Raw genomic sequence first — 24,710 nt, 5'->3', positions numbered from 1 at the left:
TGTATTCTCCGAGATGAATGGCTTTTTACACGTCCGAAGTTACTGCAGAGTGAGTATAACCGACCATAGCTAAAGTAGCCAAAAGCATGCACCTGCTATGCAAGCATGTTGTTGTTAAACATGCACCAGTAGTTATAGCACGCGAAGAGTGTGTTGTGCAGTCAATAGTGGCTAAATACTAAGCCTACTGTATATAGGTAAATGTTGCTATGGAGATATTGCAGGACTTAGTGACAATGAATAGTGAAATTGCCCATATAACATTGCTCCAAGAAAACAACACAATTGCTTGATCCATTGAATTTGCATTTAGAAATCAATGTAAATACAATGTGTTTTACAGATTTCTTTATAATCGTGATATAAGGCCTTGCCTATTGCCCTATATTAAAGCCTTTGATTTCAAATAATAAAAAAACTTAAACAGCATAAACCCAAACTATCCTCATCAACTTGTGTGGTGGTTTTGTTGTCATGAGGCTCAGATGTTAGGGGAGTACTCACCGTCTGCCACTCGTTTCCATTGGAACAGACAAAGGCTCCGAGGGCTGGCGGAGGATGCCGAGCCAGGCCGGAATATGTATATTTCTATTGTTTGGCAGATAGCATATATTAAATAGCATGTCACCATGCAACATAGGACTGTTGTGACATATTGATGAAGCCGAGAGTCGTGTGCGGGAGGACGCAGGCGCCACGCGGCGATTGATAGAGTATGTGGGGGTCTGGTTTCGCCTCGTCCCGACCGTGTGTGGTTGAACTCGGGCGGAATCACAGCCTGCCCTTGGGGATATGTGGCTCGGACGAGACTCACTCTCTTTATGGCTATATCGTCGCAATCCCTTTACAGGACTACGGTGGGACCATGTCGGGATTGGGGTCGGATTCCTGGTGGAAGAAAACCATCTATATCACCGGCGGTGCCCTCCTCGCTGCTGCTGCCTACCTATTACACGAGCTGCTTGCCATCAGGTAGGCTACAATGGCAAAAAAAAAAAATGCTCCAATGACACAATCTGCAAGGGTATTGGTTCACATGATCAAATGTGTGCATTTGTGTGATGCTTAGGCTGTGTTTGCGTAGGCTTAATCTACAATATTCACAATAATGATCTAACATTATAAAATAATTCATACCCTCGGGGATGGGCTGGATGTGTGTGGCTGGGGGTGCGCACTTGCTGTCACTTCTGAACAGCTGCTCTTGACAGATCTCTGAAAAACAGAATATTGCTGTCCTTTGTTTACATTTGTTCATATATTCGCGGAATCATCTCTTCCTGCACTGTAGGCTAGATTGTGCAGCTGTTTGATGATATAGTTCTCCCCCAAGGAGGCAAAGACAGGAGATATCGGAAAATATTGGAATGTGGAAAATTACGCGTCAGGTCTTGTGCCATATCTTGAGCGTAAATATGAATTTCTCTAGCACTGCAGCAATGGTGTCAGAATTACCTTTACTAACCTCTCACGTGAGCTATTTTAAGATGTATGTTTAGTGAAAGCGGACGTTTGTAGCCTACTGTTGAATTAAATGTTTTAATCTTTGAGAAGGAAGATAAATCCAGGCCTATTGTTAACGTAATGAATGGCCCTCCTGTCCCCACACAGTCGTCAGTCAAGCATTTAGGCCTATGGTACATTCTGTAACAGTGGCTCCATATAATCTGTCACAGGACTGGTTTTGCATTTCCTAATTTGGAAACATTGCTGAATCACGTCGCATAAGCCTACTATTATCATGCTTCTACCGTAGAAAACTACATTTTGACAGTAAATCTGCAGCATGTGTGTTCTATGCCACCCCTTTGAGTAATTCTTCTCAAAGGAACTCCCTGTATCTAGGCCTAAATACAATAGTGTTTCTTTTGCACGGTCCAGAATTTCCGCACCATTGAAAAATGGACTGCGACGTAGCCTACGTCGTTTCGATGGTTTCAGCACCACGGTTGTATGGACAGCGACATTTTGTGGGAATGTGAGTTGTTTACTCTGTCGTAGACTGTCCTGCGCAAGACCATTGTACCGAAAATCTAGCCTACACATTTTATTAGCCCAAGTAGCCTATCATTTATATACATGCCATGTTTATTTCCATAAATTAAAGTCGAATTTCAAGGTGTTATAAAATGCCTGCTGATGTAACTGACTTTGGATGGAGTCCATTCCTGCTCTCTTGGACATATGTAGGCTATAATTCATGAAATTAATTTAGGTAAGAACTAGAGTAATTGCAAGGCAGCATGCCCCTGTACTGTAGGCTATGTTTAATTATTAAAGCCAAATTATATGTCAGTGTCCGTCACCCACCATTAAAAACTGTGGGGTGGAAATGTAAGGACTCTATCAGATTTTCACAAGCGTGATTAACCTCATAGGCCTTGATTTCAAGGGTAGTAGAGGATTGAAATAGAAGTTCAGACAAATCCTAGAGTTTTTTTTCTGCTGTAGGCCCATTGAATACCATGGAGTCAGTAATATGATGATGAGTTTATCCTCTCAATATATGTCTCATTATCTTAAAATGGTGTATTGTATCTGTGTATACTTGTGTGCGTGAGTGTTTAGACTGGTGACTTAAATATAGTGAAGGGACGAATTGTTCTAGGGCAATTCAACAGTTACAGAATAATGCTTTGACTCAGATTACACACACACACTTCTTGGAAGACTTCCCTGCACCAAAAATAAATACCCAATTTGCAGTTTGCCTAGGCCCTGGACTTACGGGAAAGAAGAAGTCATTTTAAAATGTATGCCAACCAAAAACATTCATTTCAAAGTTTAACAAACCATACAACTCTATGCACAAAGACTACTTTGAACAATTTACACAGAAGATTTCACAAAATCACATTTACTGGAAGAACCTGTGCAGATGCAAAGTTTTCTAACAGAAAAATCTCCCTCAGTTTTTAATGCGACCATGTTTTCCAAAAACGGTTAAATATCTACTCAGAATTAAGAAAAAAAATATTCTGCCGATAGAATGAGGTGTCAGCTATGACATGACATGACACCTTAAGTTAGAATTGTTTTGTTTGTTATTGAACTACAGTAGGTGAAGTGGATTTACAACTGGTAATATAATTACGGTAACTAAATTACATCATGGGTCCATGATCTGTACTATACAAAAATGGATAATTATGGATATATGAATATCATATTTTCATGGTGCTGTATCCTGAATAGGTAAACAAATGTAGAAATATGCAATATCCTTCTTTTGCATATTTGGGTATTATTCTACACACTGGGTATTATTGTGTTGACCTCCACCCCCAAACAAGATCACATTTGGTTGGTCCGGACCAGACCAAATCTGAAACAATCATAGACGTCTATGTTTGGACATTACAGTAGAGCACAGCACATTACACTAGAGTTCAGCACAGTACTCGTGTGCTCTACTGTACAGTACAGTGCTCCGCTTTTCTTTACTGTACTATTCTGTACTCTACTGTTCTCTGCTGTGCTGTACTGTGCTGTCCAAACTTGTGAAACAGACATCTTTGATTGGTTCAGATTTGGTCCGGCCAGGGCGGACTGACCAAATTCCAACTACTTTTCAACGTTCAATGAGGATGCTTTATACAGTAAATAGAAAGAGGGTAGGTGGTAGCTTTCAGTAAGAGCCGGGAGATGTGACATTAACTGGAGAGAAAAAAATAGATTGAGAGCAGCAGAGAGAGAGGGGGGGGTTGTCCAGACTGTTTTCACAGTCTTGCTTTGACCTGAGATACTGTATATAATGACAAGATGGTCTTGTCTCCGCCCTAACAATGAGAGTTGTTGTCCCAAAGGCGGGAAGGCAGGCAGTCTGCTTATCGGTCTGCTTATCATGGACAGATTTTGACAGGAGTAAACCTTCTCGCTTCGCCTCTTCCTCTCTGATTTGACCAACAGGTGACAGAAAGGGGAAAACACAGTTATGTGCTGAACATAACAGTATGCCAGTTGAAGGGAGGACAGTAGCAGGTGACCCAAGTGTGATGTGTGACTAGTATGATTTCCCATTGTAGCCAATTCAATTGCAGTAATTCCGTTACTGATTTTGCAATAATTCCGTTACCGATTTGGTAACAGAATTACGAGTTTTAAATGACTTAATTCATAGACAAACTTGATATCAGTAAAAACACTATAACTAATTGGTAGGTCTACCTTTACTTGTTACTTCTGTGAAATGTCATTATCCTCCCTCATTATGGAGAGAAATTAGGAAACATCTTAAAGATATGTGGGTTTTTGGTAACAGAATGTATATATGCCTTAATTTCTCAAAAATATAGTCTTCACTTTCATTTGACAAACCATTTGACATGCTTCTATGAACTTCACATGTTGGTGCTCATCGGTCCTTGTATGGAAATGCCCTTTGTAACACAGAGCTCAGGGAATTGAAGAATAGTTCCTCTCGCTGCTGTGTCACCATTATATAATAGGCACCAGGTGAGACCCTATCCTCCCAGTGAGATTACTAAGAGCCTGAAACAGAGATGCAACTAATCCTACTCTCTCCTCTCTGATCTCCTCCAATCAGGGCGAGTTATGATATTGTTCTCACAACACAAACTGACCTGGAAATAGCTGTACTGTTGTCACAAACTTTGATGACTTTTAAAGTGGCTGCCACAGAGATAAAACAATTGTTTTGAAGTATTGTATCTCATGGGGCTCCCACCTGTGTTCTAGTTTGCTGTTGCCTCAGTATAGCACATCTTTTCAGTTGGCCTTTTTTCTCCCCGGGTGTTTTCTAGGAAGGAGCAGGAGTTGGACTCTAAAGATGCCATCATCCTCCACCAGTTCTCCAGGCCAAACACGGGGGTCCCCAGCCTCTCACCATTCTGCCTCAAGATGGAGACCTACCTACGCATGGTGGACCTGCCCTACCAGGTACAATAGTCTGTGTATGATAAAGTAGAACTTAAAAAGTAGAACTGGTTTCCTGCACACAGATTAAGCTTACATTCCTGAACTAAAAAGCACTTTAAATGGAAATTCTCCTCATGCATGTTTTTTTATGTCCAGGGATTAATCTGAGTCTGGGAAACCAGTCCTACATATTCAGAAACAACTAGAGTGTGTCAATTTCCGAGTGCTGAACCCCATTATGTTCTCCCCCTTGCAGAACTACTTTGATGGGAAGCTCTCTCCGCAGGGCAAGATGCCATGGATTGAGTATAACAGGCAGCAGGTGTCGGGGTCAGAGTTCATCATTGACTTCCTGGAAGAGAAGCTGGGCGTCAACCTCAACAATAACCTCAGTCCCCAGGAAAGGGCTGTGTCCCGGGCTGTCACCAAGATGGTGGAGGAGCACCTCTACTGGTGACTCAGTCAATTAATATACCCCCTTGTCCTCCACTGCTACATTGGTGACTCCATATATGTCACAGCGGTTTACAAATTGCTCCCTACCCTCCCCCTTGGCCCTTAACCCTTGATGTTAGCATGTCTGAAGAGTCTAGATAGGTACACTATATATACAAAAGTATGTGAACAGTATGTGAACCCCTTCAAATCAAATCAAGTTTATTTTATATAGCCCTTCGTACATCAGCTAATATCTCGAAGTGCTGTACAGAAACCCAGCCTAAAACCCCAAACAGCAAGCAATGCAGGTGTAGAAGCACGGTGGCTAGGAAATGAGTGGATTCAGGGATTTCAGCCACACCCATTGCTGATAGGCGTATACAATCGAGCACACTGCCATGCAATCTCCATAGACAAATATTGGCAATAGAATGGCCTTACTGAAGAGCTCAGTGAATTTCAACGTGGCACCGTCATAGGATGTCACCTTTCCAACAAGTCAGTTCGTCAAATTTCTGCCCTGCTAGAGCTGCCCAGGTCAACTGTAAGTGCTGTTATTGTGAAGTGGAAACGCCTAGAAGCAACAACGGCACAGCCGCGAAGCGGTAGACCACACAAGTTCACAGAACAGGACCACCAAGTGCTGAAGCTCGTAAAAATCGTCTTTCCTCGGTTGCAACACTCCCTACCGAGTTCCAAACTGCCTCTAAAAGCAACATCAGTACAATAACTGCTTGTCAGAAGCTTCATGAAAAGGGATTCCATGGCCGAGCAGCCAAGACTAAGAACACCATGCGCAATGCCAAGCGTCGGCTGGTGTGGTGTAAAGCTCGCAGCCATTGGACTCTGGAGCAGTGGAAAAGCGTTCTCTGGAGTGATGAATCACCCTAACCCATCTGACAGTCCAACAAACAAATCTGGGTTTGACAGGAAAATGCTACCTGCCCCAATGCATACTGTCAACTGTAAAGTTTGGTGGAGGAGGAATAATGGTCTGGGGCTGTTTTTCATAGTTCGGACTAGACCCCTTAGTTCCAGTGAAGCTAAATCTTAACTCTACAGCATACAATGACAATTTAGACGATTCTGTGCTTCCAACTTTGTGGCAACAGTTTGGGGAAGGCCCTTTCCTGTTTCAGCATGACAATGCCACCGTGCACTAAGTGAGGTCCATACAAAAATGGTTTGCCGAGATCGGTGTGGAAGAACTTGACTGGCCTGCATAGAGCCCTGATCTCAACCCCATTGCACACCTTTGGGATGAATTGGAACGCTGACTGCGAGCCAGGCCCAACATCAGTGCCCAACCTCACTAATGCTCGTGGCTGAATGGAAGCAAGTTCCCGCAGCAATGTTCCAACATCTAGTGGAATGCCTTCTCAGAAGAGTGAAGGCTTTTATAACAGCAAAGGGGGGGGGACAACTCCACATTAATGCACATGATTTTGGAATGAGAAGTTTGACGAACAGGTGTCCACATACTTTTGGTCATGTAGTGTATAAGCAGTGTAGTGGTAAAGCTTCCACCATATTGCCTCCACCTTCAAGATCTGCAAAGTTTGAAGGGTTAGGGCCAAGGGGAGGGTTGGGAATGAATTGGGACTGGCTAAGGTCACTCACTATAGTATTCCCAAGTGGTCATCCACAGATACATTACGGATTTACTTACAGTAAATGCCTGGGAGTCTACATTATCGGTGAGTCACTGCTGGGCATCTGTCCTGGTGAGGCTTCTGCTGGGAAGTCACTGATAATGCATTCCAAATGGCACCCTATTCCTGATAAAGTGCACTACTTTGTAAGGAATAGGGTGCCATTTTGGACGCAGACTGAGCCTTTCCTGGTTGGGGCCCAGGGAGAGGTAGTCTGATGAATGACACATCTAAAAGCATTTGTTTCTGTGCATGGATGTCAAAGAAAAGAGGAGTGAGTGCATACTTGCTCATCAAGCTCTTTTCCGCAATATTTACAGGGTGAGAAATCAATCAGTAACATGTTTCTGTGCATCAGATCTTGTGAATCTCATTCAGAACCAGAGCAATGAATTGGGGGGGATCCATTATATTGCTCTGCAGCTGTAGAGTAAGGGTCATTCATATAACTCTCATTTCCACTCCCTTTCTCTCGCTCGCTCTTTTCTCTCTGTTTTTCTCCTGTCTTCTTTTTCCCTTATCACCTCCTTCTCTAGTCTCTCTCCTCTTAACCCCCTCCCGCTCGCAGGCTAGGTTTACTATTGATTACGTTATTTATGGCTGTGCAGGACTATTGGGCTGCTTGTTGCTCTGTTTGGCCAGCTGAGGTTAGCAGCATAGGTTACAGCATGCTGAGATCATCATATACAGCTCTTCAGGCCGGTAAATGATTGATGTTGCTATGACAACATGGAGAGGGAGGCTGCTCTGTGACAGAGATATGCCTCAGGGCCCAGATTCACAAAACCTTCTTCTTGACTGCAATTTTTTCCTTAGCTATGGACTTACGAAGAAAGTTAAGCAAAGTTGATATTCCTCAAAAAGGTTCTTGGAAATTTCTTGCGCTATTTCTTATAGCTAAACCCTTGTCTTAAACTCAGGGCAGTGAGTTTCATAAGATCATGAAAGCAATTGAACATGTTTAATTCACGCACAAACTTCATCTGAAAGTTTCAGTATTGATTATTTTAAACCCAAGAACATGTCTTAGAACAGTAATCGCTGTAGGAAATATGTTAACGTGATTGCCATTACGAGCTAGATAGCTAGCTAAATCGGTTGCCTAGCAACAAACAAACGAAGGAGATATTTGAGAAGTTCGCAAGAAAATCATCACATCTAAAGATATTGTTGAGGAATTGCACTTACGAATTATCTTATGAACTTCTTATTTTTTTCTTAAGAAGCTTCTTATGTTTTTGCGTAAGAAGTGTTTGTGAATCTGGGCCCTGGTCTGTGAGATTGTGCTGTTTGTCACAATGTACGTGTACTGTATATTAGGTTCAATGTCTGGTTTAGTAAAAATTGTCATTGGTCTTCCATTCCTATTGTGTAGAGCTCAAGTTGTAATAAGTAAGGGCACTGTTTAATGGTATTGATGGTAGTCATTTAAATAGTTATTATGATTTGATCTCAGGTTTGTCTGGTTTAGCCTCTGAAGCAAATTTTCCCTCGGATCCTTTTCTAGACAGCTCAATCTTTTTTTGACTAGAGAGCTGACTGTTAATTATCATAATACATTCATTACTTTTGTCCTGATAACTGAAGGTGAAAGATTAATTCAGAATGTCTCTGATCTCATTGCCTTAGAGTGGTGGAGCAGGTGATGGAGTTGGTATGGTAAAATAAAAAACAACACATTATACTGTGGCAGCAAAGGTTTTTTTAGAACTAACCCAAGATAGACCACAGCCTGTCGTTTCCAATGGGAACAAATGAGTCATAGTGGGCAGAACAAGCAAGTAGGGGGTAGATCCAAGCACGAGATAGCAAGATCCTGTTGGCGCGTTCTAGCATGTATTTGCATATTTCCGTTAAGGAACGCCTACTCTGTAAAGTGCAAGTGTGCAATAACTCAATTTGCACTCGAACTCCTTATAAACAATGCCATTTTTTAATACTTTGGCAAAGGGTCAAATCTAAAAAACAAACAGTCCACTCTGTTTGTAATAGATTCTAGTTTTGGGAACAGAAAACTGTAGACCAAAATTGGTTAAAGAAAATTATGATAAAGAAAAATATATACCAGTTTCATTTAAGGATCAAAACATTTACAGCTGTGCCATATATAATGCAAAATACTTTTATTTATTATATATATATATATTTATTTAACCTTTATTTAACTAGGCAAGTCAGTTAAGAACAAATTATTATTTACAATGACGGTCTACACTGGCCAAACCCCAACCTGGACGACACTGGGCCAATTGTGCGCCACCCAATCACGTCCGGTTGTGATACAACCTGGAATCGAATCAGGGTCTCTAGTGACGCCTCTAACACTGAGATGCAGTGCCTTAGACCGCTGCGCCACTCGGGAGCTCAAATGTTGGGAAGAGATTTTCGATGTAGCGAATCCATTGCACATGGTTTATGAATTGACACGCAAAACGACGCCGGATTCAAAACTTAGAATTGTTCAATTTAAATGATTATACAAAATTCTTGCAACCAATAGAATGTTATATATATGGGGGATACCACCATCCCAGCTCTGCAGATTTTGCTGCGAGGTGGCAGAGTCATTAGATCATTTATTTTGGTACTGTCCAGATGTAGCTAATTTTTGGTCACAAATCCAGGAATGGTCGAAGAATTGCAACATTTACCTGGAGCTAACTCTGCAGATAGCACTGCTGGGTGATTTGAAAAGTCGATCAAATCGATTAATAATACTTTGTAAAACATTTTTGCTAAATCTGTCGAAACTATGAGAATAGAAAGTTTCAGAACTTTGTGAAACATCACAGCCCAGTTGAAAAATATGGCAAATAGAAATCCAATATAGATGGTGTTAAGAGATAGAGGGGAGGGGTTGAGTGAAGCTGAAGGGTGGGACTAATAACAACAAGATAACCAATGTAAAATATACTGTGTCTGTAAAATGTGTGTAGGTTCAGAACTTTTGTTAAACAGCACAGTTAAAAATATATGACAAATAGAAATCAAACTGGATGGTCTTCAGAAATAGATGGGAGGGGTTGAGGGTAGCGGAAGGAAAACAAACAATAGATAACTATTGTAAAATAGTTTGTGTCCATAAAATGTATATAGTATGTTTAAGCTGGAATTAGAAGCCTAAGTGTTGTTGTTCATTAGTTTTCTTCAATTAGGGGAGCGGTGGTACGATTAGTGGAAAATAATCAAGGAAAATTGTCACGACTTCCACCGAAGTCGGTGCCTCTCCTTGTTCGGGCGGCGCCGGTCTACTAGCCATCGCCGATCCACTTTTCTTTTTCCTTTAGTTTTTATTCTTTGTTTTCACACACCTGTTTTCCATTTCACAATTATTTGTTCCTGTATTTAAACCCTCTGTTTCCTCCATTGTGTTGTGCGGGATTATTACATGTTCAGTTATGTTTATTTTGATGGGTGTTTTTTTTGACGGGTGCAGTGTTCACCCGTGCGTTATCTTTACCATCTTGTTTTGGTCAAGTGTAATTGTTACCTTGTGCCTTGTTGAGTAAAGTACGTTGCTCACTCATTCAGCTCTCCTGCGCCTGACTTCATGCACCAGCTACACTCACCTTCTGACAAAAATATATTTTAAAAAGATGTGTATATGTATATACAGTACCAGTCAAAAGTTTGGACACACCTACTCATTCAAGGGTTTTTCTTACTTGTATTATTTTCTACATTGTAGGATAATAGTGAAGACATCAAAATTATGAAATAACACATATGGAATCATGTCGTAACCCAAAAAGTGTTAAACAAATCAAAATATATTTTATATTTGAGATTCTTCAAAATAGCCACCCATTGCCTTGATGACAGCTTTGCACACTCTGTGCTTGACGCCATCTATCAAGCATGGTGGAGGCAATGTGATGGTCTGGGGGTGCTTTGGTGGTGGTAAAGTGGGAGATTTGTACAGGGTAAAAGGGATCTTGAAGAAGGAAGGCTATCACTCCATTTTGCAACCCCATGCCATACCCTGTGGACGGCGCTTAATTGGAGCCAATTTCCTCCTACAACAGGACAATGACCCAAAGCACAGCTCCAAACTATGCAATAACTATTTAGGGAAGAAGCAGTCAGCTGGTATTCTGTCTATAATGGAGTGGCCAGCACAATCACCAGATCTCAACCCTATTGAGCCGTTGTGGGAGCAGCTTGACCGTATGGTACGTAAGAAGTGCCCATCAAGCCAATCCAACTTGTGGGAGGTGCTTCAGGAAGCATGGGGTTAAATCTCTTCAGATTACCTCTACAAATTGACAACTAGAATCCCAAAGGTCTGCAAGGCTGTAATTGCTGAAAATTGATGATTCTTTGACAAAAGCAAAGGACACAATTATTATTTCAATTAAAAATCATTATTTATAACCTTGTCAACGTCTTGACTATATCTGCAATATTAAAGCAGTTATTGAAACCGATGGAGGGTTTTCTTCCTGTTCTGTACTTTCTCTCTGCTTCCTGTCTCCCTACCACCCTGTTTTAATGCCTACTGGGCTGCTAGAGGCCTACAACAGTGTATATCAGCCAGCCTGGATTCACCTGGTCAGTCTATGTCATGGAAAGAGCAGGTGATTCTAATGTTTTGTACACACAGTGTATGTGTTTCCATATGATTATACTATACTACCACTGGGTTAATAACCTGTATTATGTTTGTGTAACTATACAAGATGATAGCTTACTGCCAGTAGACAACACATCTGTGTGTTTCTATATAAGACTGTACTTTAACCTGTATATTTGTGTTTCTATACAGGACAATAGCCTATTGCCAGTGGGTAGACAACCTGGAGGAGACCCAGAAGATGCTGTCAGTCACTGGTCCTCTCAGTGACATGCTAAAGTGGATCCTCGGCCACCTGAACAGCAGCATGGTGCAAAGGGAGATGTACGGCCATGGCATCGGACGCTTCTCCAAGGAGGAAGTCTACAAGCTGATGGAGAAAGACATGCGCACACTGGCCGAACTGCTCGGTATGTATGGAGGGGTACAGGGGGATGGGAGGGTAGGGGTAGACAGAGGGTTAATCCCAAATCAACCCTTAGACACTACCCTTAGGCCTAAGCACTTGTGTAGATATGAGAGGATCGGACAGGTGTAAGCAATATAGCGACAATTCTACCTTGGCCTATCAGAGAGCAAAATGGAACAACAACCATATTGCTTACAGTGATCCAATCCTCTCAAATCTACACAAGTGCTTAGGTGGTAGGGAGTAGGGTATGATTTGGGATTCAGGGAGAGACTAGGGGCAACTGAAGAACAACTGATGATGTAGCCAATTTCTGAGTGCTCTCACAGTATTGTCAGAGTGTTGAGGAATTGGCTACTGATGATGGAGATATGAGGAACAACAGGTTAAGGAAGGCTTCCTAATCATCCGGTATCAATTATAACATGGGGTCATTTGAAGTTCACTGTAAGATTTACTTTGTAGTGGGGTATGTCCTTTATGCACAGATCCATTTGACCCTCTTCCGCTCTAGTGGTGAGATACTGTATATGCACTGTGCTTCCAACTACAATATGTGTTTCAAATGTATTTTAGTAGGGAAAAGAGCAGGGAATGTCTATTGATTATTAGCGTAACATTTTTGCACGGTCGTAAACTATAATGTAATATGTGCGATCTGAATTTACTTTAACGCTTTGAATATAACTACTATAACGTCAAACTGTTCTCCTGGTTGGCTGGGTGTTTCTCTGTGGGTATGATGGCAGTTGGTTAATAGTTGGTGTTGGTTGGTGTTGATAGTTCATTTTTTATTGAATATTTAAAACATACAATATACTTGCAGTGAAGCCGTTCAACAACTACATCACGTTAGTCATCTAACAGCCTCCCATTCAGAGCGCCACACAGAAGCAACCAGGGTCAATGCCCCTGCTCAAGGGCACGTCGACAGATCTCCCACCAGCCCTCCAAGATCCCGCCCACAGTTCCCCAAGAGCTGCCCCTCAACCATCCAAGTACCCCCCCCCCCCCCCCGAGAAAAAAAGTTATCAAATAATTCCATTCACCACCCCCAAGACCCCCACCCCCCCCCAATGCACCAACAACCAACAAAAGAGAAAAAAATAGAAAGACAAAGGAAAACAACAATGCAAAAAACAAAAGACATCAAGGACAATAAAAATCATAACAGCAAGGCCAACTGAATATGTTTGAGTGCATGTATGCCACTATTTACGTGTGTGTGTCCGTGTATGTGCACGTGTGCATTTGAATGAGAGTGTGTGTATATTGCATGTGTACAAACACCTGTACAGCATCAAATCAACGTTTCTTTGTCACGTGCGCCGAATACAACAGGTGTAGAATGCTTACTTACAGGCCCTAACCAACAGTGCGATTTTTTAAAGTAAAAATAGGTATTAGGTGAACAATAGATATGCAAAGAAATAAAAACAACAGTAAAAAGACAGTGAAAAATAACAGTAGCGAGGCTATATACAGGCACCGGTTAGTCGGGCTAATTGAGGTAGTATGTACATGTAGGTATGGTTAAAATGACTATGCATATATGATAAACAGAGAGTAGCAGTAGCGTAAAAGAGAGGTTGGCGGGTGGTGGGTGGCGGGACACAATGCAGATAGTCCGGGTAGCCAATGTGCGGGGGCACCGGTTAGTCGGGCTAATTAAGTTAGTATGTACATGAATGTATAGTTAAAGTGACTATGCATATATGATAAACACTGTAAAAACACTGTAAATGTTTTACACTGTAAAAACACTACCCCTCAGTGTCATTCAAACGTACTTTTTGTCATGTTTTATTTTGACTTTATTTTTTACAACTTTTATCTTTGACCGTCACTCTATCCCCCGCCCAGCAACTCCACTCCCACTTGTCTCCAATTCCACATCCGAACCCTCAGCTTCCCTCAACCCATCCCACCCATCTCTGCTGGCAACCTTCTTCGGATTTCTATGCACCATATATCTTTCAAATATGCTGTGATGTTTAACATACAATTTCAATCTATCTAATCGAATAGAATCTGGAATCGGTACATCAAATCTCTTCCCAACTATTTTGCAATCTGTATGGCACAGCTGTCAACATCCTGGTTCTCAAATGAAACTGGCATACTTTCCTATTTATGCTATTTTTTTATTCCTCCGCCAGTTTTGATCCTTTATATTGGGCAGACAGACCAGTTCCCTACCTCCTCCTGCTGCCACCTGCTTCTTCCATTTTTGGGGTAATGCTGTAATCAACCGTAATCAACCGCTGTAATCAACATAATATTTGTTGTAATATTCGTTCTCTCTTTTCAGGGGGATGAAATTGAAATTGTAGCCAGTTCAATGCTTGTTTGAAAAAGAGAGATACTTTGAATTTTTTTTTTTTTGAATTTTCAATTAATCGAAAATGAGACATGGCAATCTGCACAAAGGCAAAAAAGCAAACAAGCTAACAATGGAGCTTTGAGTATATCAAAAAAGGCTTGATATACCTCTACCAGTATGCCATCAAACCCTGGGGTTTTTCCAGACAAAGGATTCAATAGCCTCAAAAAGTTATTCCTTTGTAATTTGGCCTATGCACTGATCCTTCTGTACATTTGTTCATTTTCCATAATTTTTATTATTTGAAAGAATTCCATACAGTAATCATCATTCAGTGGGTGAGGATGAGAAGGAAAAGAGAAAATCTGCTTAAAATATTTAGCTTCCTATTTTAACATTTAATTTGGAGAATCATAGATGACTCCGTCTTCAGTAACGAGTTTCTGTAAATAATTTTTCTTAGTGTTCCAGTGTGATTCAGGAATAATTTGGTGCATTTTTCTCCATATTTCATTCAGTTTGCTTTATTTTTGTAATAGATTACATTAGATTGTTCTTGAATAAGTTCCTCCAGTTCTTTTTGTTTTTCCTGTAACTTATTTTGTATCTCTGTAGTATAATTTTTATTGCTATCTACCTGTACTATTAGTTCATGTATTTCCCTTGTTAGTCTTGTCTCTTTAGCCAGAAACTTATTTTTTGTTACTGATGAATATTGAATTGAATTGCCTCTGAAGGTACATTTAAAGGTATCCCAAACAATACGGGGATTTGCTGAACCTATATTGTACTTGAACATTTTATTATAAATAATTAGTTAAAAATAAATTGTCATCCAGTAAACTTTGATTACATTTCCAATATCCCCGTCCACGTGGAAATTCTGTAAGAGTTATGTGAAGGCCAATTAGATGATGGTCTGATCACATTCTGTCTCCTATTAATACTTTTTTAACCTTTGATGCAAGAGATAAAGATACAAGAAAGTAATCAAGACGACGAGCTTGATTAAGTCTCCATGTACAGTATATCTCACTAGGTTGTGGTTTTTTAGTCTCCAAATATCCACTATTTCTAATGTGTCCATAATATTTGTGATTTCCTTAAAGGCACGGTGATGATAGTTTGTAGAGTGATTTCCTTTACGGTCCATTGAGGTACTTAAAACTATTCTAGTCTCCCACCATAACGATTTGATCATTTGTTGCCTTTAAGTTCAATAATTTGGTATAAATATTTTCAAAGAAGTATGGATCATCCTTATTCGGACCCTATAGATTAATGAGCCAAATCTGTTTTTCATGCACTTTCATATTCAAAAAGATCCACCTTCCTTGCAAAAACTTCCTTACTATTTGCACATTCAGAACGACATTTTTGTTAATTAATATCATCACACATTTTGAGTTCCTTTGTCCATGACAGAAAATTATTTCACCACCCCATTCCGTTTTCCACACAACTTCATCTAAGGAGTGAGTTTCCTGTAAACAGTATATGTGTCACACCCTGTGTAACGTCGTTCGTCTGAGGAAGAAGGAGTAGACCAAAGCGCAGCGTGGTACGTGTTCATGATGTTTTAATATAGCCTGAACACTGAAACAAAAAACAAAAGTGGAACAAAACGCAACAGTTCTGTCAGGCACTCACACAAAACAGAAAACAACTACCCACAAAACACAGGTGGGAAAAGGCTACCTAAGTATGGTTCTCAATCAGAGACAACGATAGACAGCTGCCTCTGATTGAGAACCACACCCGGCCAAACACATAGAAATAGACAACATAGAACAAAAACATAGAATGCCCACCCCAACTCACGCCCTGAACAACCAAAATAGAGACATAAAAAGGATCTCTAAGGTCAGGGCGTGACACCCTGATCTGTTTCACCTGTCTTTGATTGTCTCCACCCCCCTCCAGGTGTCGCCCATCTTCCCCATTATCCCCTGTGTTCTCTGTCTGTTGCCAGTTCATCTTGCTCGTCAAGTCAACCAGCGTTTTTGTGTCTCAGCTCCTGCTTTTCCCAGTCTCTCTTTTTCTCGCCCTCCTGTTTTTGACCATTACCTGTCCTGACTCTGAGCCCGCCTGCCTGCCCCTACCTACCGACCTGTACCTTTGCCCCACCTCTGGTTTACTGACCCCTGCCTGCCTTGACCTGTCTATTGCCTGCCCCTGATGGATTATTAAACCATTGTTAATTCGATGTTGGCATCTGGGTCTTACCTTCACACCTGATAATATGTTATAATCCTTTTCTCTTAGCCACGTAAAGACTGATCTTTTTTTTTTTTGCTAAACCGTTACAATTATAACTGGCTATACTTATTTCACCCTTTACCATAACTACATACCATTCTCAGTCTAAATTTACCATAATTAGTCCTTGTAAAGTTACTGCCATAAGAGGTATTATGACGGTCAAAATAGAGATTTCAAATGTCTGATATTTAGAATTCAAGAAACAGGTTTTAGCAATATTTGTTTCATTCCTTTGCCTGTGAGCCAATGCCATAGATGTTAGAAAATTGAGCCAAGATATGTGTGTAGTAAATCTAAGTAGGTTGTGTATGGCCCTCAACCAATCATGAGGGCCACTACCATCTCCTATGACCGAAAAGAGCTTCTAAACATCGAAACTGGGATTGCTCACCTCAAACTGGACGAAGAGTACTTCTTCAATGAGTCGGACGCGAGGGATATACTGTTGACACCTGACCAGGCCCCGATCCCCATGATTCGCTGGAGAAGGAAATTTAGATTTTGAGGCAAAAAATCAGGGTGCCTTGTGAGGACCAGGCAACGAGTGGCTAATCTGCCCTTGCCCTCTGTTCTGCTAGCTAACGTTCAATCGCTAGAAAATAAATGGGACGAACTGAAAGCACGTATAACCTACCAACGGGACATTAAAAACTGTCATATTTTATGCTTCACCAAGTCGTGGATGAACGACGACATTAAGAACATAGAGCTGGCAGATTATACACTCTTTGGAAAAGACAGAAAAGCAGCCTCTGGTAAGACACGGGGCGGGGGCCTATGCATTTATGTAAACAACAGTTGGTGCACGATATCTAAGGAAGTCTCAAAGTTTTGCTCGCCTGAGGTGGAGTATCTTATGATAAGCTGCAGACCTCACTATTTACCCAGAGAGTTTATCTGTTTTTTTTCATAGCTGTCTATATAACACCACAGAGCGAGGTTGGAACTAAAACCGCACTAAATGAACTGTATTCCGCCATAAGCAAACAGGAAAACGCTCATCCAAAGGCGACGTTCCTTCTGGCCGGTGACTTTAATGCAGTGAAACTTAAATCAGATTTACAGAATTTCTATCAGCATGTTAAATGTGCAAGCAGAGGCAAAAAAAATTCTAGACCACCTCTACTCCACACACAGAGACATTTGGCAAATCTGACCATAACTCTATCCTCCTGCTTCCTGCTTACAAGAAAAATTAAAGCAGGAAGCTCCAGTGACTCGGTCTATAAAAAAGTGGTCAGATGAAGCAGATGCAAAACTACAGGACTGTTTTGCTAGCACATACTGGAATATGTTCCGGGATTCTTCCGATGGCATTGAGTACACCACATCAGTCACTGGCTTTATCAATAAGTGCATCGAGGACGTCGTCCCCACAGTGACTGTACGTACATACAGTACCCCAATCAGAAGCCATGGATTACAGGCAACATTCGCACTGAGCTAAAGGGTAGAGCTGCTGCTTTCAAGGAGCGGGACCCGGAAGCTTATAGGAAATCCCGCTATGCCCTCTGACGAACCATCAAACAGGCAAAGCGTCAATACAGGACTAAGATCGAATCGTACTACACCGGCTCTGACGCTCGTCGGATGTGGCAGGGCTTGCAAACTATTACAGACTACAAAGGGAAGCACAGTCGAGAGCTGCCCAGTGACACGAGACTACCAGATGAGCTAAATATGCTCGTTTCGAGGCAAGTAACACTGAAACATGCATGAAAGCATCAACTGTTTCGGATGACTGTGTGATCACGCTCTCCGCAGCCGATGTGAGTAAGACCTTTAAACAGGTCAACATTCACAAGGCCGCTGGGCCAGACGGATTACCAGGACGTGTACTCCGAGCATGCACTGACCAACTGGCAAGTGTCTTCACTGACATTTTCAATCTGTCCCTGTCTGAATCTAATACCAACATGTTTCAAGCAGACCACCATAGTTCCTGTGCCAAAGAACACTAAGGTAACCTGCCTAAATGACTACCGACCCGTAGCACTCACGTCTGTAGCCATGAAATGCTTTGAAAGGCTGGTCATGGCTCATATCAACAACATTATCCCAGAAACCCTAGAGCCACTTCAATTTGCATACCGCACCAACAGATCCACAGATGATGCAATCTCTATTGCACTCCACACTGTCCTTTCCCACCTGACAAAAGGAACACCTATGTGAGAATGCAATTCATTGACTACATCTCAGCGTTCAACACCATAGTGCCCTCAAAGCTCATCAGTAAGCTAAGGACCCTGGGACTAAACACCTCCCTCTGCAACTGGATCCTAAACTTCCTGACTGTTACCTACTCCATGGTAAGGGTAGGTAACAACACATCCGCCACGCTGATCCTCAACACGGGGTCCCCTCAGGGGTGCGTGCTCATTCCCCTCCTGTGCTCCCTGTTCAATCATGACTGTGCGGTCAGGCACAACTCCAACACCGTCATTAAGTTTGCTGATGACACAACAGTGGTAGGCCTGATCACTGACAACGATGAGACAGCCTGTAGGGAGGAGGTCAGAGACCTGACCGTGTGGTGCAAGGACAACAACCTCTCTCTCAATGTGATCAAGAAAAATAAGTTGATTGTGGACTACATGAAAAAGAGGATTGAGCACGCCCCCATTCTCATCGACGGGGCTGTAGTGGAGCAGGTTGAGAGCTTCAAGTTCCTTGGTGTCCAAATTAACAACAAACTAACATGGTCCAAGCACACCAAGACAGTCGTGAAGAGGGCACGACAAAACCTATTCCCCCTCAAGGGACTGAAAAGATTTGGCATGGGTCCTCAGCTCCTCAAAATATTTTACAGCTGCACCATCGAGAGCATCCTGACGGGTTGCATCACAGCCTGGTATGGTAACTGCTCGGCCTCCGACAGCAAGGCACTACGGAGGGTAGTGCGTACGGCCCAGTACATCACCGGGGTCAAGCTTCCTGCCATCCAGGACCTCTATACCAGGCGGTGTCAGAGGAAGGCCCTAAAAATCGTCCAGCCACCCTAGTCATAGACTGTTCTCTCTGCTACTGCACAGCAAGCGGTACCGGAGCCACAAGTCTAGGTCCAAGAGTATTCTAAACAGCTTCTACCCCCAAGCCATAAGACTCCTGCACAGCTAATCAAATGGCTACCCCCCCCCCCCCACGCTGCTGCTACTCTCTGTTATTATCTATGCATAGCCACTTTAACAACCCTACCTGCATGTACATAATTATCTCAATTACCTTGACACCGGTGCCCTCGCATATTGACACGTTGACTCTGTACCGGTACCCCCTGAATATACCCCCGCTATTGTTATTGCTCTTTAATTATTTGTTTTTCTTTAAATTATTTGGTATTTTCTTAAACTGCATCGTTGGTTAATACGGGCTTGTAAGTAAGCATTTCACTGTAAGGTCTACCTACACCTGTTGTATTCGGCGCATGTGACAAATAGAATTTGATGTCTGGATAAGAGTAAGACTATAATGTGTTATGTCCAAATAAATAATAACCCAGCCAATTTGCATGGTTGAGTGTCTATGTGTGTAACATGAAGTGCATATAGCCTTAATATTCAGGATGATGCGTGTAATCCCTATCCTATCACCATCATAGTTGCATCATAAGTACCTTTAACATAATTGTCATTGAAAAACACATCCCAGCATTTCCATTGCAATTGACGTTTCACATGATCATGAAAGAGACCTTGCATTACCATAGAGATGGCTTCACTACAGTACAAATGTATCCCGTACAATATGTTATTATTCCCCAATGTCCCTATTCTGATATCTTTCCCTTGCTTGTTGTAAACATAGATAAATATGTAGACAAAGACATATAAAAGATAGATAAACAAAAAACGAATTAAATTATAGAAAAGTTCAACAATTGAGAGGGGAGAAGAGAGAGAGATCAAGTGTGTGTGTATGTATAAATCCGTATGTGTAAGCGAGCATGTAATTGATTGCGTGTGGGTTCATATCAACTTTGTAGTGTTCAGGTATTTTTATAGTCCCATACTTTTTTTTCGTAACCTGACGTCCCCGTAGAATTTAGTACAGCCATGGTGTTATGAAACTGTCTTGGAAGAGCTGTCCATCTATAAAGAGTTTGTCCACAATGAGAAAGGCACGCTTACCCCTCTCCCGCCTCTGCTCTGGACAGGATACAGCCTCTTGCAACTTTCGTTTGCCTCCCGGGGAAATTGGTCTTTGAGACAGAATTTGGTCCCTTTAAGCTCACTTCCCCTGCTTTTGATCAGCTCCTTTCGTTGGTAGTGTTCAAACTTTGCGATGATAGGTCGGGGGACTCTTGGTCTTGTCAATCCAAGTCTGTGCACTCGCTGGAAAGCCACCTTGTTTACAGTCTCTAGAGAGGAAGTTTCAAGGTGGATTGCATGAACTCTCAGGAATCCCATAAAATGTTAGATTTTCACGCATGCTAGAGCTTTGTATGTCTAGTGGCGACTCCCTAATCACCCTGTTTTCCCTGAGTAGACAATCCATGTTGGAATCGAGGATTAACTTGGCTATGAGCGCCTTGTTCTCTCCTTGGAGCGTGAGAATTTCACTCTGGCTGAACTCCGAACTCCCACGCAGCCCTGCTGATTCATATCGCGTGATTTCTGATAACGTTCTCGATTATATCGACTGATTGGTTCTGTATGGGGTGACTTTTCAAGTGTTGCATGGATTCCAGCAAGAGCACTATCCTCTACTTAAACGGTAAGTAAATCGTCCTCTTTTTTTTGTTGGGTTAGAGTTATTTTGTGAGTTAGCCGGATCTTTCCACGATGGAGTATGTTGTTCCTCCATAGCATAAAGCTGTTGATACTCGTCGATTTCCCTCAGGATCTCCTTAGTATCCAAGTTAACTCTGAACCGCAACCAGTTGTCTTTCCCACGACGACAGAAGATGTAGTCATGAGTTGCAAAATACGCGATCTTAAATACAAAGTTGCTGTCGCTGTTTTGTTTGTAATTTACAGGCTGCTCCGTGAAGAGTCTGAGGCACTCAGCAGGCTTTTCTTACGGTATTCTCTTGACTGATAGTTGGTTGATATCTGTTACCGACCCCAGCTGTTCATCTGTCCTGCAGGAGATAAGAAGTACTTCATGGGGCCTAAGATGTCGACAGTAGATGCTGCTGTGTTTGGTCACCTGGCCCAGGCCATGTGGACACTACCCGGCACACGTCCTGAACAGCTCATCAAAGGTCAGTTCAATCTCTCAGCCTCTTGTTGAAGTGTTTTACTCATTCTCACAATACCAAAGCATCATAATTGATTGATTTTAAAAGTTTGCATTGGGATTGTGTTATTATTGTGTTATTATGTTGTTATTAAGATTGTATAACAAATTATGTACCTAATGTATTGTTCTATAGATTTAAAGGCATGTGTAGAATAAGATGCAATGTCCTAATTTTTTTTATCCACTTCTTCCACTAGATGACAGTGAAAGACTGTAATGTGCAGTGTTGTTGCACATTTACTAGTCATGGTTTCAGTCTTTAGAGAACAGAGACAATCGGAGACAAAAGACCAGTCTCTTTTCATTTTCGAACTGTACAAAATCTGACAATCAACGTCTGAGTATGAAATCAAGACGATGCTCTGACACTGATGTAAATGTTCCTTGAGTACTGACGTTGGAACCTGTACTTCCTCTGTCCCCTGTCCACTGTGTTTTAGGCGAGCTCATCAACCTGGCCATGTTCTGTGAGCGCATGCGGAGAAAGTTCTGGCCTGAGTGGTTCGTGGACATAGAGGACGTGTACTATGACGGAGCAGACACTGACAGCAGCGAGGGCTCTTCTACAGGCCTGATGGACTTTGGCCTGTTCTCCCGGACAGACACCATGGAGGAGAGTGAAGCCTCTGACAAACACACACACTCACACACTCACTCCCCCGATACGGACCACTCGCTGTTCGACTCGGACGTGGGCACGTGCTCGGACAATGGGCCGCAGCTCAAGTGTGACCCTCCTAGTCTTGACCGTCCTAATCCTGCCCCTTCCAGTCCCAAACCTCCCAACCCTTGACCCATCCTTATCCAGGGAGGTGGGGTGGGTTTGCCTGAGGCAGTCAGACGGCCGGGAACTACAAACTAGTCGGGGCGCTGCTATCTGGATTGACATCAAAGAGCTGCGGAACACAGAGGCACAGTTCTCGCTTCTGCTGCTGCCCCTCCCCCTCTTCCAGAGATCTGTGCTCACACACGGAGGCGCAGTTATATTCCATGATGACTGAAAACTATATCCTAACAATGTAATATCAGTGCGCTCAGACAAACTGTGCATTTGTATGCAGAGCGTATAAATCGAACCCCATGTTACATGTGTTACAATGTGATTTCCTCACCCATAGTGATTGTGACATTGCCAATATGGCACCATCACAGACATTGCCTTATTTGTGCCAGGTGTCCAAGGGTCAAGGCTAGTGTAAGACGTGATGAGAGAGATTGTTGGTTGAACCAGTTAGTGGTGTATCTGTCCATGGAATACAGACAACATGGCTGTTTCTTTAGAAATGTAGCTGGTGAAAGAGAGACGATGATGATGGTAGCAGAAACATGAAAACACTGGATTTTAGAGAAAACTGAGGTCAGTCATTTGCTATGACTTGGACACATTGTAAAGAGTGATATATAAAGAGTCTTTGACTTGGGTGGCTGCTCTAGTCTGTGTCTTACTAACAGTGGGCTTTTCTACCAGTAGTCCTATGGTTTGTGGCTTGCTGCTGAGCATCAGCCATAATCACTGGCCTTTCCATCAACCCTGTGTCTAACTTCACTCTAGTAAAGGAGATTGGGATACGCAAAAGAAACTGGAGATGTGACATTCTTGTCGGAGTAGAGCCGACTCTTGTATCTCACCACTAGAGGGTGCTGTATCTATACATTCATCCTGCTGTCTATTTAGCTCTATGGTCTGAGTCCTGTCAGTTTCTGCCACTTGGAATGTTAAAGGCCCAGTGAAGTCAACGTGATATTCCTGTGTTTTATATATATTTCCACACTATGAGGTTGGAATGATATTGTGAAAATTATGATAATGCCCTTTTAGTGTAAGCGCTGTTTGAAAAGACTGCCTGAAATGTCAGTCTGTTTTGGTGGGATGGAGTTTTGGCCTGCCTGGTGACATCAGACCAATAAGAATAGACCATTAAGAAATAGAGTTCCAAAACTGTGCCAATAACAGCTTAGTTTTCAGTTTTCCCCACCCAGACCACTCCCAGACAGTCCTAGCTACATTTTTGCTTGAGAATTTGCTCTCTGCTAAGAAGCTGTTTTTCCTTCTTTTTGACCATTTTAATTGAAAACAGTCACAGTAAGGTACTTAAATGTTACCCAGAAATGATTTGATATTGAGATAAAAACAGCTGCATTGTTTAATGAAATAATAACAATAATACAATGCATTCGTTTTCACTTCAGTATTAAGACCATACTAATACAGAAAGTTTCTGAAACAGAATGGAAAGGCCCCTTTGTAGCAAGTAGTGTTATCCCTTTACGTGTGTGTGTGTGTGTGTGTGTGTGTGTGTGTGTGTGTGTGTGTGTGTGTGTGTGTGTGTGTGTGTGTGTGTGTGTGTGTGTGTGTGTGTGTGTGTGTGTGTGTGTGTGTGTGTGTGTGTGTCTGAGAGAAAGAGACCGGAAAGATGATAGTGGGCTGTAATATGACTACATTACCAGGTATGATATAAGCCGTAGTGCACAGAAGTTATGAAAAGAGGGGTTGAATGTGAATGCAGATTGATTTTGCTCTCTTTACTCAGTAACTCACAACTTATTTGAAAACAGTGCCAGCACTTTGTTTTTATTTGTGATTAACTTAAGTTTGCGATGTTTTATCGTTTGTATCTTTATTGCTCTCAAGGAGAGATGTTTTTTTGCGTGTTGTTTAAAATGGGCAAAACTAATGCACCTAGGACGCTGGGGATTGTCGTGATAAGATGGTGAGGCCAAATGGATGGAATGAGACATGTACATCAACGACACAGGTCACTGGATGTCTGTGTCGTAGCTAGGCATTCAAGTTGAAATATTGATCAGTGTATCAGGATGACCTTGAGAGAAGATCATGTTTATTCGCAAAGTTGCAATGTCAAAGTAAATAGTTGTTTGCAAAGGCACATAGACAAAAGACCAAATAAAAGAGTAAATTGTCAATCTGCT

The 24,710-nt window shown here is 42.0% G+C and overlaps 1 protein-coding gene across 1 annotated transcript; it reads left to right on the top strand.

The window, feature by feature from the left end:
• The first annotated feature begins 724 nt into the window (after positions 1-724).
• Positions 725-22,572, top strand: LOC120047108 (failed axon connections homolog). The gene is made up of 6 exons (XM_038992648.1): positions 725-972; positions 4,764-4,899; positions 5,135-5,331; positions 11,734-11,951; positions 21,625-21,741; positions 22,220-22,572. Exons 1-6 carry the CDS (start codon positions 866-868, stop codon positions 22,570-22,572), a joined length of 1,128 nt encoding a protein of 375 aa, XP_038848576.1. The 5' UTR covers positions 725-865.
• The last annotated feature ends 2,138 nt before the right edge of the window (positions 22,573-24,710 follow it).

Source organism: Salvelinus namaycush, chromosome 5, assembly GCF_016432855.1.
Source record: "Salvelinus namaycush isolate Seneca chromosome 5, SaNama_1.0, whole genome shotgun sequence".
NCBI classification, from domain to species: Eukaryota; Metazoa; Chordata; class Actinopteri; order Salmoniformes; family Salmonidae; genus Salvelinus; species Salvelinus namaycush.
This window is presented reverse-complemented; position numbering and strand designations above follow the sequence as displayed.

Bases quoted from the DNA above. Each gene is read 5' to 3' on its own strand.
- LOC120047108 (XM_038992648.1), top strand. From the start codon at position 866: ATGTCGGGATTGGGGTCGGATTCCTGGTGGAAGAAAACCATCTATATC. The intron at 5,332-11,733 runs GTGACTCAGTCA...GTTTCTATACAG, and splicing joins GTGGAGGAGCACCTCTACTG to GACAATAGCCTATTGCCAGT. The intron at 11,952-21,624 runs GTATGTATGGAG...TCTGTCCTGCAG, and splicing joins CACACTGGCCGAACTGCTCG to GAGATAAGAAGTACTTCATG.